The sequence below is a fragment of the Bubalus kerabau genome, chromosome 8 (genome assembly GCF_029407905.1).
Source record: "Bubalus kerabau isolate K-KA32 ecotype Philippines breed swamp buffalo chromosome 8, PCC_UOA_SB_1v2, whole genome shotgun sequence".
Taxonomy (NCBI): Eukaryota; Metazoa; Chordata; class Mammalia; order Artiodactyla; family Bovidae; genus Bubalus; species Bubalus kerabau.
Genome location: NC_073631.1, coordinates 10,521,020 through 10,537,909, shown reverse-complemented (window position 1 = coordinate 10,537,909; position 16,890 = coordinate 10,521,020). Strand labels below are relative to the sequence as shown.

Genomic DNA, 16,890 nt, shown 5'->3' with positions numbered 1-16,890 from the left:
GGAGGTCTGGCTGGACTCACCTCGGGTTCCTAGCCAGCACGTTACCCTCGGAGGCTGCGCTCTTGGCGGGGACCGGAGGCGGATGCGCCCCGTGTGGAGGGCGAGCCGGGACGGGTCGGGTAGGCGGGCGGTATCCCCTCCGCCCACGAGCTGGAGCAGCAGGCTGGCCGTGGGGCCGCCACATCTCCGTGTGCACGTGCGTGCCCGTGTGCCTACACCTGGGGGTGCGTGCATGTACGTTCTTCTGTGTTTGTGTGCCTGTGTGTGTACATGTGTGCGCGCGGGGAGCCGCCGCGGTCCCCGGGGGCAGCTGTGCGGAGCGCCAGGGAGGGAGGGCACCGTCTGGGAGGGGCGTCCGCCTGGCTTCGCTCAGGCGAACCAACCGCAGCCGCTCCCGCCTGACTCGTGGGGACGTGGACGCGGCAAATCCACAGATTTGGCCCCGCGATGGGCCAGCGTGGTCCAAGCTCCCAGGATCAGACGCTGGCTCTCCGGCCGCGCCGCACCACCTCATCCCCGGGTAAGCGCGTCCCGGTGGCTGAGGACAGACGAGTCGGGACAGTCTCTGAAAAGTAACTCCCTGAGGGACACGGGCACGTGACATAAAACTGATCATCTGACAGTGAACAGTGCATCCGCAGGGTGCGACCACCTCTGTTACCTGGTCCCATAGCGCGGCCTCCCCTGGGGAGGTTGACCTGCGACCCGCACCGGTACCTCGCCTCCCCATCTCTCCGCTCCAGCCCTCTCCCCGGCTTCAGCTCAGTGGTTTTGTCTCCTCTGCCCACTCCCGTGTGCAGGACTCACACGTGTGGCCTCTCCTGTCCGCCTTCCTCCACTGGGTACCCTCAGTGTTATTGTGGTGTCTGCATTTCACTCTGTTACACGCATGTATCTACCAACATGTGTTGATCCACTCGTGGCTTCCTGGACATGAGTGTTTCCAGCTTTTGGCAGTTGTGAATGTGCTCAGTGGACGTGGGTGTGCCTGGACCCAGATGAGTTCCCTATTTGGATTCGTAGTGGTTTATACTTAGCACTGGAATTTCATAGTCACCTGGCAATTCTCTGTTTAACTAAAAGTCACTTTTTGAATCTTGGACAGCGGCGCTGGCAGCAACCCCTCCTCACTGGTGCAATTGGGACCTGAATGCCACGCTCATGGCATGGTTCCAGAGAAGGATGAGTGAAGCCACATGCGAGTGAGCAGAGCACTGGCTGCTATGAGATGAAATTGGGGAAGCTCCATGCTTGGGGGCTTTTCCTTACACTGGATTTTTTGAGAAGAATGACAGTCCCCTGGGATGTGAAGTGTTGTCTGCAAAAGGGTTGGGTTTTAGGGAGGAGTGGAGGCACCTGTGGCCGGAGCATCAGGCAGGACTGTGCGCTTCCCCTCCACCCCCATGACCTTCAATTTGGTGCTTCAACCTGGGTTACAAATAAAAAAAGTGCTCAGACCCTCACTTGTGTCCGACTCTTTGCAACCCCATGCACTGTGGCCCGCCAGGCTCCTCTGTCCATGGAATTCTCCAGACAAGAATCCTGGAGCAGAGTGCCATTTCTTCCTCCAGGGGATCTTCCCGACCCAGGGATCAAACCTGAGTCTCCTCTTTACCACTAGCGCCACCTGGGAAGCCCAACAAATAAAAGAACATTTAAATTTTTATTTATGTATTGGTCTCCTGCACAGCAATGTGAAATCTTAGTCCACAACCAGGGGTGGAACTTGCACCCTCTGCGTTGGAAACCCAGAACCCTAACTACTGTACCACCAGGGAAGTCCTCTAGAATACCGTTTTAAAATGATGTTCTTTTAAAAAATAGGTTTGTAGGATAATTGACTCTGCTGAAGCCTGTGCCCTTTGCTGTTGCAAAGCCCACTGATAAAGCGTTGGTAGCTTGAGACAATGGTTTTATGAAATGGAAGACCACAGGAATCTGGTTGCCTGACATCCTCCTGACCACAACACCAAGTCCACAGGAACCCAGGAGCCTTGGCCACTAGGAGGATGGAGCAAGTGCTGCCCAGCTGAAATCTCCAGCTGGTTAGGAAGCTAAAGGTGTGGGGAAATCAGCCGGGCTGCGCAGCTTGCTGGTTCTCACTGCTCTCCACGGCGTGCCCAGAGCTCTGTCGGTTGCTTTTCTCCAGGGGCAGCGATAAATTACAGATGGGAGAGCATAGGGGGTTTACTCACAGAACCAGGAGAGGTCAGCCAGGCCCCCTGCGCTTTTGGGGGAAAACAGATGAAACACGTGGATTAAGCGGGGCGTGACAGCTCAGCGGAACTTGAAGCATGTTCTTTCCATCCCCCGGAGACCTACACTGCTTCCCTCGGTCCTCCCATCTCTTTCCCACTGATGATCTGCCACCGGGCGTCCTAAATGGAGCCTGTTGTGGATTGGTGTGATAGCGGGGGTTTCAGGGGCGGGCAGGGGTTACTCCATCCGGTTAACATCAAGGGGAAAAGGGGCAGCGCTAATGTGAGCATTGCTCCGGGCCCTGCGCTCCGCAGCTGCGTGGGTGCTTGAAAGTGCGCGTGCCTACAGGGCCCGGAGGCTGCCTCTGCAGCCCCACTCTCCCCGACGCTGGACTGAGTGAGAAGGTAAGATTTCTCAACACACGCAGAGCAGGAGGACATTCGATGCCCGCCTTGTTCAGTCACCTGCAGGTTGTCTTGCATCACTCACTTTTGTTGGAATTGACTAATCCGCACCGGCCTCGCCCAGGAGGCCAATATAAGCCGGGTGCTTGGGGCTGGAGTCCTGAGCGCCCTGGAGGGCAGGCATGGGGCGAGTGGGTCGCCAGTTCCGGGCCCTGGTCTGGAAGAACTGGTTGTGCAGGGTCAGGCACCGGGTGAGTGCTGCGTGTCCGCAGGGTTCCGGGGTCACAGAGGCTGGTGAGGTGCGGGCGAGGGGCTGGTCTGGTTCACTTAGGAAACTGCGGACACTGGATTATTGAAATCCAGAACCTACCCCCCAGGCTAAAGTATTATTAACAAAAGCTGAGCCTTCCTGACCATCTGCAGCATTGGGTCAGAAAACTGCTAATTTAGAAAAACTTTTTTTTTTTTTTTAAAGAGAATTTGAACTGTACTTGGTACTTTGAGCATCTGTGGTAAAAATTGAACTGCAAATCTTCTGGTTGAAAGGACAGGGCATTACATCCTTTTAATGCATAAACAGAACATCACAGGTATGGACTGCAAACCAGGAGGCTACACAGCCTAGGTAACCAGAATTGGCAAGAAGCATCCATTCTATTATTCTTTTATGGTGTATGTTTAGTGCTAATCCACATCTCTTGGGGGCTGCATCCAAATTGCAGAGCAAGGCTCTCCTAAGAAGACTGGACTTGTTCAAACCAAATTTGTGCTGATGCTACATAAATATCCTGCACAGGTGTGTTTTAATGAAGTAGAATCAATGGCTTATTTTTACACTTCACTTTATTCCTATGCTTTAATTTAATAATTCCTATTATTAGACTATGCTTTATTCCTAATGCTACAAGATTAAAATGAACACTTGGAAATGTCATTTCCAGTAGAAGTAGACCTGCAGTAATATCTGCATCCTTTCTGATTTTAAGGTCCACACTTAGCATGTGGAGTTTGTGTGTGTGTGTGTGTGTATTGCTGACCAATTCTTCTTTTGGAAGAAATTCAATGATTGACATTGAATTTCATTTTGCTAAATCCTCATCTGCAAAATATTCTTGCTTCCTCAAAATAATGTAAAAAATGTTTTGAAAAGATGCTTTCTTTCTCATGCAAAGATCTTCAGGATGAAAATGATTTCAGTTGGAAATTTGCGCAGAATTTTGAAGGTCAGAAACTAACAAGTCAGACTTTGCTCTTGATGAACTGTCAGTGCTCTCACTGGTGTCTGTGAAAGTGGTTTTCAATTTATGAAAAGAAGATTTTATTGACATTTAGTTGGTTTGGGGGAATGAAGCCTATTTTCCTCTGAAAGAAAGTTGTGGGTAGAAGTCAGGTTCTCAGGCTCCACACTTTCTGCTTTTTGTCAACTGATTTAAAGCTCAGAACAGCTCAGTAGGGCAGGCCTGTCTCTCCTTCATTATCAGACCCTTGAATTGTTTAAATATTTTCATGACTGAGTGCTGCTGAAATAAATATCCTCATCAGAAATATTTTATGCATGTATTGGTCTGTTGACCACTCATTTCAGTGGTAGCTCCTGTAGCCCATCATTCTTTGCCTTATTTTTCTTAGTATTTATCACCTCATAACACATCATGAATTTACTGATTGGTTCATTTGCTCTGGAACTCACATTAGATTGTCAGGTCCCTTAGAGCTGAGAGTTTTTTCTGATTTGTTCACCAACATATTCCCCAGCACCCAGAACAGTGCTTGGAACAAAACCGGTGTTCAATAACTATTTATTGAATGAGTGAAAGAAGAGAGGAATATACTATTTATTGCATCTCTGCTGTGTGCTAATAACAGATGCCTGCTGAAGCTGCCAAAGGTGTGCCCTGCTCTCATGGAGCTACAGGTTAGGACAGAGAAAGTGATGGGGTTTACAGGCGTGTGTGTAATGAACCCGCCTTTGGGGAAATATTCCGCACATGTCCCTGCACAAATGGGAAGAGCTGTTTGCACACAGTCCTGCACTGCAGCGCTGTGTGTAACAGCAAAGGAGTATTGATGACCCCAGGGTTTGGTGCTGAGAGCACGTCCCACCTCGCCCTCACTCCTTCGCTTGTGGAGGCAGATTTCCTCCCGGTGAAGAGAGAGTGAAGGATTAGAGTCGGTGCGTGTCATGTGTTCACAGCAACGCCTAGCATAGGAGTGAGACCTGTTTTCTTATTTGGCCAGTTTCAGAGATGGTAGAGGTGGGGGTCTTGGACATCCGGGTGGGGTGGGAGGTGGGAGGTGACCCAGAGGACTGAGAGAGGAGAGAGATCCAAGGGCAACTTGTGGCTCCTGCCGCATGAGTGGGTTGGAATGGAGCCCTGGGGACCACACGCAAGGAGGAGTTCACATCTCACGCGATGGCCTTGCACAGATTGAGGCCAGGGCCCCTCTGGGCGAATGTCTTTGACCTACTTCTCACAGCTTCCTCCTGGTCCCCAATGGTCATCTGTAAATTCTTTGTTCACAGCAGCTTCCTGACTATGAGAATGGGGTGTCGGCAGAAACAGCATGGGGGTAGCCAATCCAACTGAGTGACTACATGGCCTCAAATAAATGTTTCCTTAGTGAATAAAAATTGACACTGCATGTAAGATGAGCATACCACTGAGAGAAGCATGTTTCTTTATATTTACTTTAAAAATCCCTTCATTTTTATTAGATTTTATTATTATAGTTCCTTTAAGAAACCTTTTATTAGTGACATTTCAAACAGAGAAAAATAGTAGGAATAGTATGGAATGAATGAATAAGACCCATCACACTTATATTAATTCTTAGTTTTATAGATTTTTGAAATGCTACTGTTTTTGGGAAAAGTCGGTTTTAATACAAGCACATTTTTATACCTACTTTAAATTACTTTTTCTCTTGAATGTTATTTATTACACAAACAGCATCATAACAATAAGGAAAAGTTTAAAAATCACCTAAAATTCCATTATCCAAATGTGTCTGTTACTTTTGTGGTCTTGTCATTTGGTAGGTGTTATACGACATTTTTACGTGGTTAAAATGCTAGCTTTCTTTTTCACTTAACATTGAATCACAATATTTTAAAAGTTGCTGCTTAGTCTTCATATTTAATGGTTTTATTGGACAGTAGTTTATCAGTTGGACAGAAGTTTATACAGTTGGCATAATTTATCCAACTGTATCCTGGTGTTGGGTATGAACATTCCTCCCAGTGTACTAGTGAGAATAACTTCTTGGTGCCTGAAGGATGTGTCTCATGCTGACTCATTGCTCTGGAAGGAATTTCCTGGAGCAGGTTTCTGGTTCAGATGTAGGACACCTGCTTTTGGGCAGGTCAACGGCAGTTGGCAGTGGCCCCAGGGGAGACCAGGTGGGATACTTCTAAGAAAGCTTTCCAACACTGACAAATATCTCCTGGCAGTAAGCCATGCTTTTCCACCTGAATTTATGTATTCATTTTTATATTTTTGTCTGTAAGTCGATCTGTCCACTGAGTCTCATTTTAATAATTTAATAACAAGAACCAGATAATGTAAGCCAAGTGTCTACTGCTTGGATGTCTCCCAGCTCTGCAGTCTTTGAGGTTTTTCTGTGCTTTATTAAGGAGAGGCTGAGCAGTGCTTGCTCACCAGAGATGGCTCCGTTCCTCCAGGCAGCCTGTGGCTCGTGGAGCGGTGACCGGCTCTGGGCTGAGGTTGCCTCCTGTGCTCTGCACCTGTGGGAACCTTCCTTTCTGCCCTGAAGCTCACCTCCTGTGACTCCCCTCACCCTTGCCAACTCCATCCCCAGCTGGACCAGCCTCTAACTCCTGACTCCTGAAGGAAGACTAGTGCAAGCTTTGGGCTTTGGTGAGCTTTTACTGGAGACTCGGCTAACAGAGGGGGCTTGGAGTGTGGTTTATTGCAAGGACACGTTCATCCTGTAAATCCATGGTCCACTCCCAGCTGTGGGTTGAAGGGAGCTGGTGGAAAGAATAACACTCTCCTGGTTACCATTTCACCAACAACACACTTCTGCCTGTCGACACACATCCAGACCCATGCCCACACGTAAAGGGCTGTCTTCTTGCCGTAAAGGACCACCTATGTGGTAAAACGCACACCTCTTGTACAGATTTATGGTGTCTTCGCCAGGGCTGCTCCTTCCGGCTTGGCTACAGGAAGCCCCTGATACAAGAAGCGGGGGCAAGTTCAAGCTTCAAGCCTCCCTCTAGCAAACCCCCAGGAAGACCACGCACTCCAGGCTGCATCTGGACTCTGTCTACCTCCCATCTAGGCTTTTGTCTACCTGTGCCTTAGGGCCTGGTCCTTAAAACGCCCCCCGGATCCCACTTCTCTTTAACATGTAAAGAGCAAACACAATCTCAGCTCTAATTCCTTGAAACCCGAGGATTTTTGTGTGCACGTGTCTGTGTTTTCTTTACAGAACAAATCCCTCATATTTCTTTGAGATTTCAGGTGCTAAAAGCCTAACATGGTGTTAAAGAATAATTTCCTTTGAGAAACAACATGTGAAGTGAATTGAAAGTCACTCAGTCGTGTCTGATTCTGCGACCCTATGGACTATACGGTCCATGGGATTCTCCAGGCCAGAGCACTGGAGTGGGTAGCTGTTCCTTTCTTCAGGGGATCTTCCCAACCAGGGATTGAACCCAGGTCTCCTGCATTGCACGTGGATTCTTTACCAGCTGAGTCACAATTTCTGTATATTTCTAGAATTGTGAAAAATTATAGACATCAAGTCCCAGAAAGTAAAGAAGCTCTTATTTCTTTTGGAAAAGTACTTAAGTCTTAGAGGTTGATGTTTGCTGGTTTTGTACTGTTCAGTCGCTAAGTTGTGTCTGACTCTTTGCAACCCCGTGAACTGCAGCACACCAAGCTTCCCTGTCCCTTCACCATCTCCTGGAATTTGCTCAAACTCATGTCCATTGAGTCGGTGATGCCATCCAATCATCCCCTCCTCTGTTGCCCCCTTCTCCACCTGCCCTCAATCTTTCCTACATCAAGGTTTTTTCCAATGAATAGACTCTTTGCATCAAGTGGCCAAAGTATTGGCGCCTCAGCTTCAGCACCAGTCCTTCCAATGAATACTCAGGGTTGATTTCCTTTAGGATTGACTGGTTTGATCTCCTTGTTATTAAAACTGGAAAACCATTCAGAAGAATTCTGTCCAGCTAAAGAGACAAACTCATTGGAAGAGACTCTGATGCTGGGAGGGATTGGGGGCAGGAGGAGAAGGGGACGACACAGGATGAGATGGCTGGATGGCATCACTGACTCCATGGACGTGAGTCTGAGTGAACTCCGGGAGTTGGTGATGGACAGGGAGGCCTGGAGTGCTGCGATTCATGGGGTTGCAAAGAGTCGGACACGACTGAGCGACTGAACTGAACTGAATTGAAAGAGACAAAGCTGACCATCTTTCTACTGGGCGTTGCCTCTGTGTACGTCTGTGGGGTCCTCAGGGCTGGCCTGGTTGCCCTGGGCCCTGGGAGGAAACAAACCCAGGGAAGGGAAGGTCAGCAAAGGTCATTTGCATGTGTTTTCAGTTTACTCAGAGCACTGATCTAGGAAACAAGGGAGTATCAAAACGCAGGCATCCTTGCAGTGTGGGGCAGTCCCAAACTAGGCTGTTTGGGTTTGTTTGCTTTGCCCCTCCTGTCATAATCATGATCTCAGCAGAGCCCTTTCTTTCGTTCTGATTTATCTTAATTTGCTTCTTGGTCTCTGGCTGTAGCTCGGTTTTCCTCCCTTATGGTCTTTCAAAGCACTGGTGATTAAATAAACAATGGAACAAAAGGTGGTTTTGAAGGGTGCTTCAGGAGTGCTTACAAAGGAAGCCGCTTATTCAGGGTTTTCTTTGGCTGGAGGTTTTCCTGTTGTCCTGCGTCACTGCCTGAGTTTAAGAATGTAAGAATATCCAGTCTTTTTAAGGTATGGGAAACTGACGGGATTTCAAAAGCAAGGCATCCAGTTTCTCATTTTTCAATTTGATTGTCTGTCAGGGTGAAAAAACACATCTCTTTGCTTCACTCTTTCGCTAAAATGGTTACCAGCATATTAAAGGGAGGGGCTTTCCAGGTGGTGCTAGAGATAAAGAAGCTGCCTGCCTGCCAATGCAGGAGACACAAGAGACGTGGGTTCGATCCATGGGTTGGGAAGATCCCCTGGAGAAGGAAATGGCAACCCACTCTGGTATTATTGTCTGGAGAATTCCATGGACACAGGAGCCTGGTGGGCTACAGTTCATGGGGCCACAAAGAGTTGGACATCACTGAGTGACTGACACTTTTACTTTCTTTCATATGGGAGGGAAAATGACAAGATCTTCACGGGGAAGATTGTTTCTAGGATGGTGGGTTAGCTTCTGTGGGGAAAAAAATCAACTGAAAACCACAGAACAAGTGCTTCCTTCTTATTTGATGGAAATCCTAGAGCTTCTTGGTTTATTTAGTTGTTTTCTTTAGCCTGGATAGGCCTAGATTTTGCAATGATTAGATAGACTGAAAAAAAAACAAACAAACCAACCTGACCTCCTGGTAACAATAACTGCAGAGACAGAGGCAGAGGACATTGGGGCTTGATTGATGCAATTGTCTTGGAGCTGAGGCTGCCTCCTGGGGAACCTTCTAGACTGAAGAGCACCTTTGCCAGCCGAGGATCCAGGGGCCACTTTGTAGGGCCTCGGTCCGAGGTCAGCTCTGCGCTCTCCACTCCACATGCATCTCCTCTCCCCTTGGCTCTCACCTGCTGGGGACCTTTCCTTCCTGCCCACCTACTGCTCTCGTCACACCCGTGCGCCCTGGTCCTGGTGTGCGCTCACCAGCAAGGACTGGTTTGAAGCTGAAGCTCCTGGCAAGAGTCTGACCTGGATACCCTAGTCTCTCCCACTGCCAATTTGGAAAAGAATCGTTCCTTAGGGCCGGTTGGAGGGAAGCGGAGGCAGGGTGCCTGCATCGAATCTTGAGCTTTGCCTCAGACTTGCAGAATCCCAGCTGAGTGTGGGGCAAGGGGCTGCCAAAACAGCAAACCTGGGAGTGAAAGCAGAGTTGTGCTGTGACCAGGGTGGACCTGTGAGCAGGGAGTCCCTCCTCTGCTCATCTCCTCTAGCCTGGGTCTGGGTCGTGCTGCCCAGCCCAGTGGCCTCAGACTATCACCTTCTTTAGATCAGGATCCAGACTTGCCTGGTCTCGCCACAGCCTGCCTGGCAGGTTTTCTCGGTCTCATTTCACTGCCTGGGTCTGGAGCCTCACTGCTGGGGACCCCAGGGCTTCCTCCTGAGTTCCTCCAGTGAACACCTTCAAAAAACATGTGCAAGGTTTATTTGTTGAGGGCTAACCCACTCCAGTGGAGAAGGCAATGGCACCCCACTCCAGTACTCTTGCCTGGAAAATCCTATGGACAGAGGAGCCTGGTAGGCTGCAGTCCATGAGGTCGCTAAGAGTCAGATACGACTGAACGACTTCACTTTCACTTTTCACTTTCATGCATTGGAGAAGGAAATGGCAACCCACTCCAGTGTTCTTGCCTGGAGAATCCCAGGGACGGGGAAGCCTGGTGGGCTGCTGTCTATGGGGTTGCACAGAGTCGGACATGACTGAAGTGACTTAGTAGCAGCAGCAGCAGAGCAGCTGAGTTCCAGAAAGTTTGCACCCGTATGGCTGAATAGGACAAGACACTACAAACAACAAGGATTAGGAAATCTTTCTTGCTGGGGATGGTTTGGCCATCTCCATGGGGAGCTGCTCGAGGGCCCTGTCTCTAGTGCAGCCTTATAATCTGTCAGTCTCACAGCTGGTGTGGTGTCAGACCCAGACACACAGAGCGTGAGCTCCCCTCCTGAGGTGGCTCCCTCGTTCCCAGCCTGCTGAAAAAGTAAGTCTTAGAATAAATCCAAAATAGCAAGATAAGCCAAAGGGAAATCAAATTACCATCCATCTCGAGGGTTTGTGCTACCTGTCAGTGGCTTCTCTCCAGAAGGGATGTCAAGTCCCGTGACGCCAGCAGTGTGTCCAGGTTCTGCCTCATGGCCCTGTCGTTCTCCAGCTATTAGAGTGTGTGTGTCATCTATGTGTGCATAGGAAGGCTTATTCAATAGTCTACCTTGAGGGTTAGTGTAAGAAGGAGCGTTTTATATATATATATACACACATACACATATATATATATAGTTGCATACAAACTGCCTGTTCTCTTCCAGTTTCTTTTAACAAATTTTATTTATTTTAATTTATTTTGCTGCGCTGGGTCTTAGTTGCGGTGTACAAGATCTTTAGTTGCAGCATGTGGATCTTACTCGTGGCACGTGGGATTAGTTCCCTGACCGGGGATTGAACCTGGGCCCCCAGCACTGAGAGTCTTAGCCACTGGACCACCAGGGAAGTCCCTCTTCCAATTTCATAATTAGAGGCTTGGCAATTTCTCTTGCTCATTGGTTATTAAGACCTCGCTACATGTATTACCAGTTTCTACAGCTTGTTGTTCTTTTTTTGTGTTTCCTTATTTTTACTATTCAGATTGAATTTGTGTGTCTTGTCTCTGTTTCTCTTTGAAGTCTTTTGTAATTCCCAAACTGCAGGAATTTCATACTTCATTCATCCTTAGGTTTGACCAGCATTCTCCTCCTGCCTTCTAGTTTTTCTACTATTGAATGTACTGTTCTAGACTTCTGTCTACTCAGAGTGCACATTTGAGCACTGTATAAGACTTTAGTTTATCTTTGTGACAGAGTCCAAGTTCAGGTGGCCCAACAGTATGGTTGAATGCTTCCTTGCCTCCCTGAGCCAAAAAGGTTCTTTTGTCATATGTTTTGAAACATAGTTGAGTCTATTTTGGACTTCCCATGCTGTTTCATGAACTTTCCATGCATATCTGTTCTTGCACCAGTTTCATTTTTTAAAAAGTATCTATACTTTAATATGGGCTTCCCTGATGGCTCTGCAGGTAAAGAATCCGCCTGAGTACAGGACACACAGGAGGCTCGGATTCGATCCCTGAGACAGGAAGGTCCCCTGGAGGGGGGAAATGGCGACCCACTCCAGTATTCTTTCCTGGGAAATCCCATGGATAGAGGAGCCTGGCAGGCCATAGTCTGTGCGGTCACAAAGAGTCGATACAACGGAGCAACTGACTCATGCGCGTATACTTCAGTATGTTCTATTATACTGTTTTTGTAGAATTATAATCTTTCACAGCTCATCTTTGCTTTTGGAGCATATACGCTCACCAATTATATTTTAGCATCGTTTTTGAGTTAAAAATGGTACCAATTAAATTTGGGTCAGAATTGTGTTTGGTGTGAGTGGGTGCTTGTGGGGAGAGGGTGGTCTCAGCCCTCCTCTCCTGTGCCTTGTGGTAATCTTGGCCATCTGTGTCCCTGAGGATGGAGCAATCAATCCCTGGATGTGCTTCGCTTTGCCTTTTTCCTCACCTGAAACCTTTGCCTCCTTGAGGCTGTAGCCTTCTGTATGACTTAGCTGTGGCAGGAAACAATATCAAAATCAATTTTTTGGGGTAGGTATTTTTCCAATTGTCTCCTTAGAAGCATCCATTGAATTGGAATTTTTGTTTCAAAACGTCTGCACATCTACTGCTTTGAAACAAATAATTCACCTGACTTCTGGAAAGGATGCACCAACGTGTGCCTCCTAACAGTGTTCCCTTTAACTTGGGTGATCTGTTCGCGTGTTTCCTTTGAATCCTTGAGGGAAGAATTTATTTCTCATTCATTTTTATGACACACTCCAAACTCTCCCCACCAGTACTGAAAAGAAGGAACTGTCTAATGAATGTTTATTTTTTTAATTAAAAAAAATTTAAATTAATTTTTATTGGTGTATAGTTGCTTTACGATGTTGCCTTAGTTTCTGCTGTACAGCAAAGTGAATCAGCTATATGCATTTAAATGAATGCTTAATGTACGGGTTTGAAAGAAAAACAATTGTTTTTCAATATAAAGCTCAAAAAATCAAGGATAGAGAGAGTTTATTCATTTCTCCCTTTCAGTACCAAACTAACTCCATAACCAACTTAAAGGTTTGCAAAAGTTCCTCTTGGCCAGGAAGTTTACACTCTGAAGGACTGTCAGAAGACTTGGTTCTGAGCAGCGGTGGACTTGGACCAACTCAGCTGATGGTTGCCATTGGACTTTGGCTTATTCTTTGTCTGAACCCCTTCTCTTGCAGTGTTTTATAGCAGGGACCTTATAATACTTCTGGGAAAGTCTCCTTTCCTGAGTGCCTGGCATCCAGAAACCTGAGCATTCCAAAGAGACACAATAGAATTTCACCCTTATCGTAAAGCCCTTTGTTTCCAAGGAAAAGGGCGGCAGCCTAATTATAGGTTGGACTTCAGCTTCCTTGATATTTGAACCTTATTAGGCTGTTTTCTTCTTCTCAGCCAGTGAGATCTCTGAGATCTCGTGACCTACTCCTCCCTCCAAGGACCCTCTTTCCTCCTTCATTTGTTTACAATTTTGCTTTTTGTCCCCAAGTATTTTATTCTTTGTGCTTTTCAGCCATAATCAAACCCACATGTTACCAGAGCAACTTGGAGGTTTTAAAAAAGGGTTTAAACTCAGTCCGTAAGATATTTTGTTCAAGTGGGATGGAAAGTTAGCGTATTTAATTTGCAGGCATGAGGCTCAGTCTCCAGATTCAGGTTCCATCACAAACAGGTTCAGGGGCTCCAGGGAAAAGAATTTTCTCTGTGGTCCCCAGTGCGTGAAGCCAGTGCGTGTTTCCTACCTCACCGATGTTGGGAGGATAAAGGGATGGATGAATGAGCACTCTTGAGCACTCAGGGCGATGACCACAAACGGTTGGAGGAAGGCCTGGTCCTCTTTTCGGCGGTGTCTGCCTCGTTGCCTCCCTGTGTGGGCTGGAGGCTGGGCTCCACACGCTTTCAGAGGCGCTCACGCCTTCCTTCCGGGCGAGGATTCTGGTCCTATGCGTTCTTTGCTGTTTCCCCAGCCCTGTGAGCTGTACGCGCCGCCTAATGAGGGAATTCGTTCACTTGCTTACAGCTCTAGTGCACCAGTATTTTATTGATCCATCCTCCTGTTCTTCCTTTTTTTCCTGCATGACTTCCTCCAATTTTTTTCCATTCACAAATAATGCTATTGTAGGTAAAGCATCTGTCTACGATGCAGGAGACCCAGGTTCGATCCCTGGGTTGGGAAGATCCTTTGGAGAAGGAAATGGCAATCCACTCCAGTACTATTGCCTGGAAAATCCCATGGACAGAGGAGCCTGGTAGGCTACAGTCCATGGGATCGCAGAGTCGGACACGACTGAGCGACTTCACGTACGTACGTACGTAAGCAGTCTTGAACACACCTTTGGAAAACAACTGTAATACCTTTTCAAAAAGTAAGTCTTATGTTGAATCTTTTTTTATAAATTAAAACTAGTCCAATATAGCGAGTTCCTTGGTGGTCTAGTGGTCTGGAGTCTGCTCTTTCCTTGCTGTGACCTGGATTCAGTCCCTGTATTTCTATCGATTGTTACTTTATGTATATTGGCTACATTTGTTAAGCATATAAATGCATAACATTTTATAGCTTCCTATTGTAAGACCTCTTTTATTATGTAGTGATCCTCTCTGTGTATAGTAATACTCTGTGTCTTCAAGTCTCCTGTTTGATATTACTGTAGTTCATTTATTATTTACCTAACTGTATATTTTTCATCTCTGCTTTCATCTGTTCTATATCTTTATGTTGAATAAACTGGTTTCTGGTTATCTGAAACTTACTCTCATTTTTGAGAGATGAGTTTTCTGGGTACACAATTCTAGATCAACCAAGTTTCTCCAAGGAATTTAAAGATATTTAATTCTCTTCTGGTTTCCTGCTATACGTGAGTTTTTGTAAGTCTCATATTCCTTTGAGGTCATATGTTGTTATGTGAATTGCTGCTGAGATTATCTCTTTGACTTCTGTATTTGAAGTTATTAATGTGGATTTCTGTTTCCTGATACATGTTCTATTTCCTTTATCAGTGAAATTCATGTATTTTATATGTTCTGGAAAATTCTCAGCCATTAGTTATTTAAATATTGCCTCACCTGCTTTCTCTCCAATCCCCTTGAGGGAACTTGCTCCTTTGTAATTCGGTCTTAAAGATTCAACTCATGACTTCTTATTTCTTTTTAATTAATTTTTTTTTGGTCAGTTCCTCTTTCCAGGTCTTTGGAGATTTCTTTTTACTCTCTCTGTAAGATCAGCAATACAATAAAACTATATTTTTTTTCAGCAGGTGTTGCCCTATTGTTCTGGTCAGCATAATATTTGAAGCAAAGTGATATTGGATTTTTAATTTGGTCCCATTTTCATTTCAGCTGGATTTCATTGCTAAGCTTTTTTATCTCCTCAGGGTTCATGGTTAATAATTATCTGTGTTCTTTTACCGTGTTTGAGTCAGTTCTAGTGAGTGGATGAACCTAGAGCCTGTTGTACAGAGTAAAGTAAGTCAGAAAGAGAAAAACAAATACCTTATATTAACGCATATATATGGAATCGAGAAAAATGGTACTGATGAGCCTATTTGCAGGGCGGGAACAGAGAGGCAGACATAGAGAACAGACCAGGATGTTCTGTTCTGGTCTGGTCTGGGAAAGGAGAGGGTGGGAGAAATTGAGAGAGTAGCATTGAAACATACACATTACCATTTGTAAAGCAGATAGCTAGTGGAAAGTTGCTGTATAACACAGAGAACTCAGTGTGGAACTCTGTGACAACCTAGAGGGGGGGATAGGGTAGGGGTGGGGAGGAGGTTCAAGAGGGCAGGGATGCATATATACTTATGGCTGATTCATGTTGTTGTATGGCAGATGCCAACACAATATTGTAAAGCAATTATATTCTAATTAAAAAAAAAATCAGTGTTCTTTTATGGTTGTGAATGTATGTATGTTGGTTTTTATTTAAGGATCATTTTGGCTACGTATCATATGATTATCACACTTTCTTTCTCTTAGAACTTTGTAAATATTGATGCATCATTATCTAGCACTGGATATTTTGAGGACATGTTTGAGGCCAGGTAGGTATCTTTCCTCCTCTGTGGATATTTTCGTAGGTATGACCTAGAGCCAGACATCCTGGAATGCGAAATCAAGTGGGCCTTAGGAAGCATCACTACAAAGCTAGTGGAGGTGATGGAATTCCAGTTGAACTATTTCAAATCCTAAAAAATGATACTGTGAAAGTGCTGCATCCAATATGCCACCAAATTTGGAAAACTCAGCAGTGGCCACAGGACTGGAAAAGGTCAGTTTTCATTCCAATCCCAAAGAAAGGCAATGCCAAAGAATGCTCAAACTACTGCACAATTGTACTCATCTCACATGCTAGCAAAGTAATGCTCAAAATTCTCCAAGCCAGGCTTCAGTAGTATGTGAACCTTGAATGTCCAGATGTTAAAGCTGGATTTAGAAAAGGCAGAGGAACCAGAGATCAAATTGTCGACATCCATTGGATCACTGAAAAAGCAAGAGAATTCCAGAAAAACATCTACTTCCACTTTATTAACTATGCCAAAGTCTTTGACTGTGTGGATCATCACAAACTGGAACATTCTTAAAGAGATGGGAATAGCAGACCAACTTACCTGCTGCCTGAGAAACCTGTATGCAGGTCAGGAAGCAACAGTTAGAACTGGACATGGAACAACAGACTGGTTCCAAATAGGAAAAGGAGAACGTCAAGGCTGTATATTGTCACCCTGCTTATTTAACTTATATGCAGATTACATCATGAGAAACGGTAGGCTGGATGAAGCACAAGCTGGAATCAAGATTGCTAGGAGAAGTATCAAAAACCTCAGATATGCAGATGACACCACCCTCATGGCAGAAATCGAAGAACTAAAGAGCCTCTCGATGAAAGTGAAAGAGGAGGGTGAAAAAGTTGGCTTAAAACTCAGCATTCAGAAAACTAAGATCACGGCATCAGGTCCTATCACTTCATGGCAAATAGATGAGGAAACAGTGAGAGACTTACTTTTCTTGGGCTCCAAAATCACTGCAGTCATGAAATTAAAAGACCCTTGCTCCTTGGAAGAAAAGTTATGACCAACCTAGACAGTATATTAAAAAGCAGACACATTACTTTGCTGACAAAGGTCGGTCTAGTCAAAGCTATGATTTCTTTCAGTAGTCATGCATGGATGTGAGAGCTGGGCTGTAAAGAAAGCTGAGCACCGAAGAATTGATGCTTTTGAACTGTGGTGTTGGACAAGACTCTTGAGAGTCCCTTG

At 45.9% G+C, this 16,890-nt stretch overlaps 1 protein-coding gene across 1 annotated transcript in view; it reads left to right on the top strand.

Moving 5' to 3' along the window:
• Positions 1–2,651: 2,651 nt before the first annotated feature.
• ABCA13 (ATP binding cassette subfamily A member 13) overlaps positions 2,652–16,890 on the top strand; it is a 409,559-nt gene continuing 395,320 nt past the window's right edge. The window contains exon 1 of the mRNA XM_055589635.1: positions 2,652–2,854. Coding sequence (XP_055445610.1) covers positions 2,786–2,854 — 69 coding nt within the window. The 5' untranslated portion in view covers positions 2,652–2,785. The remainder of the gene's footprint in view (positions 2,855–16,890) is intronic.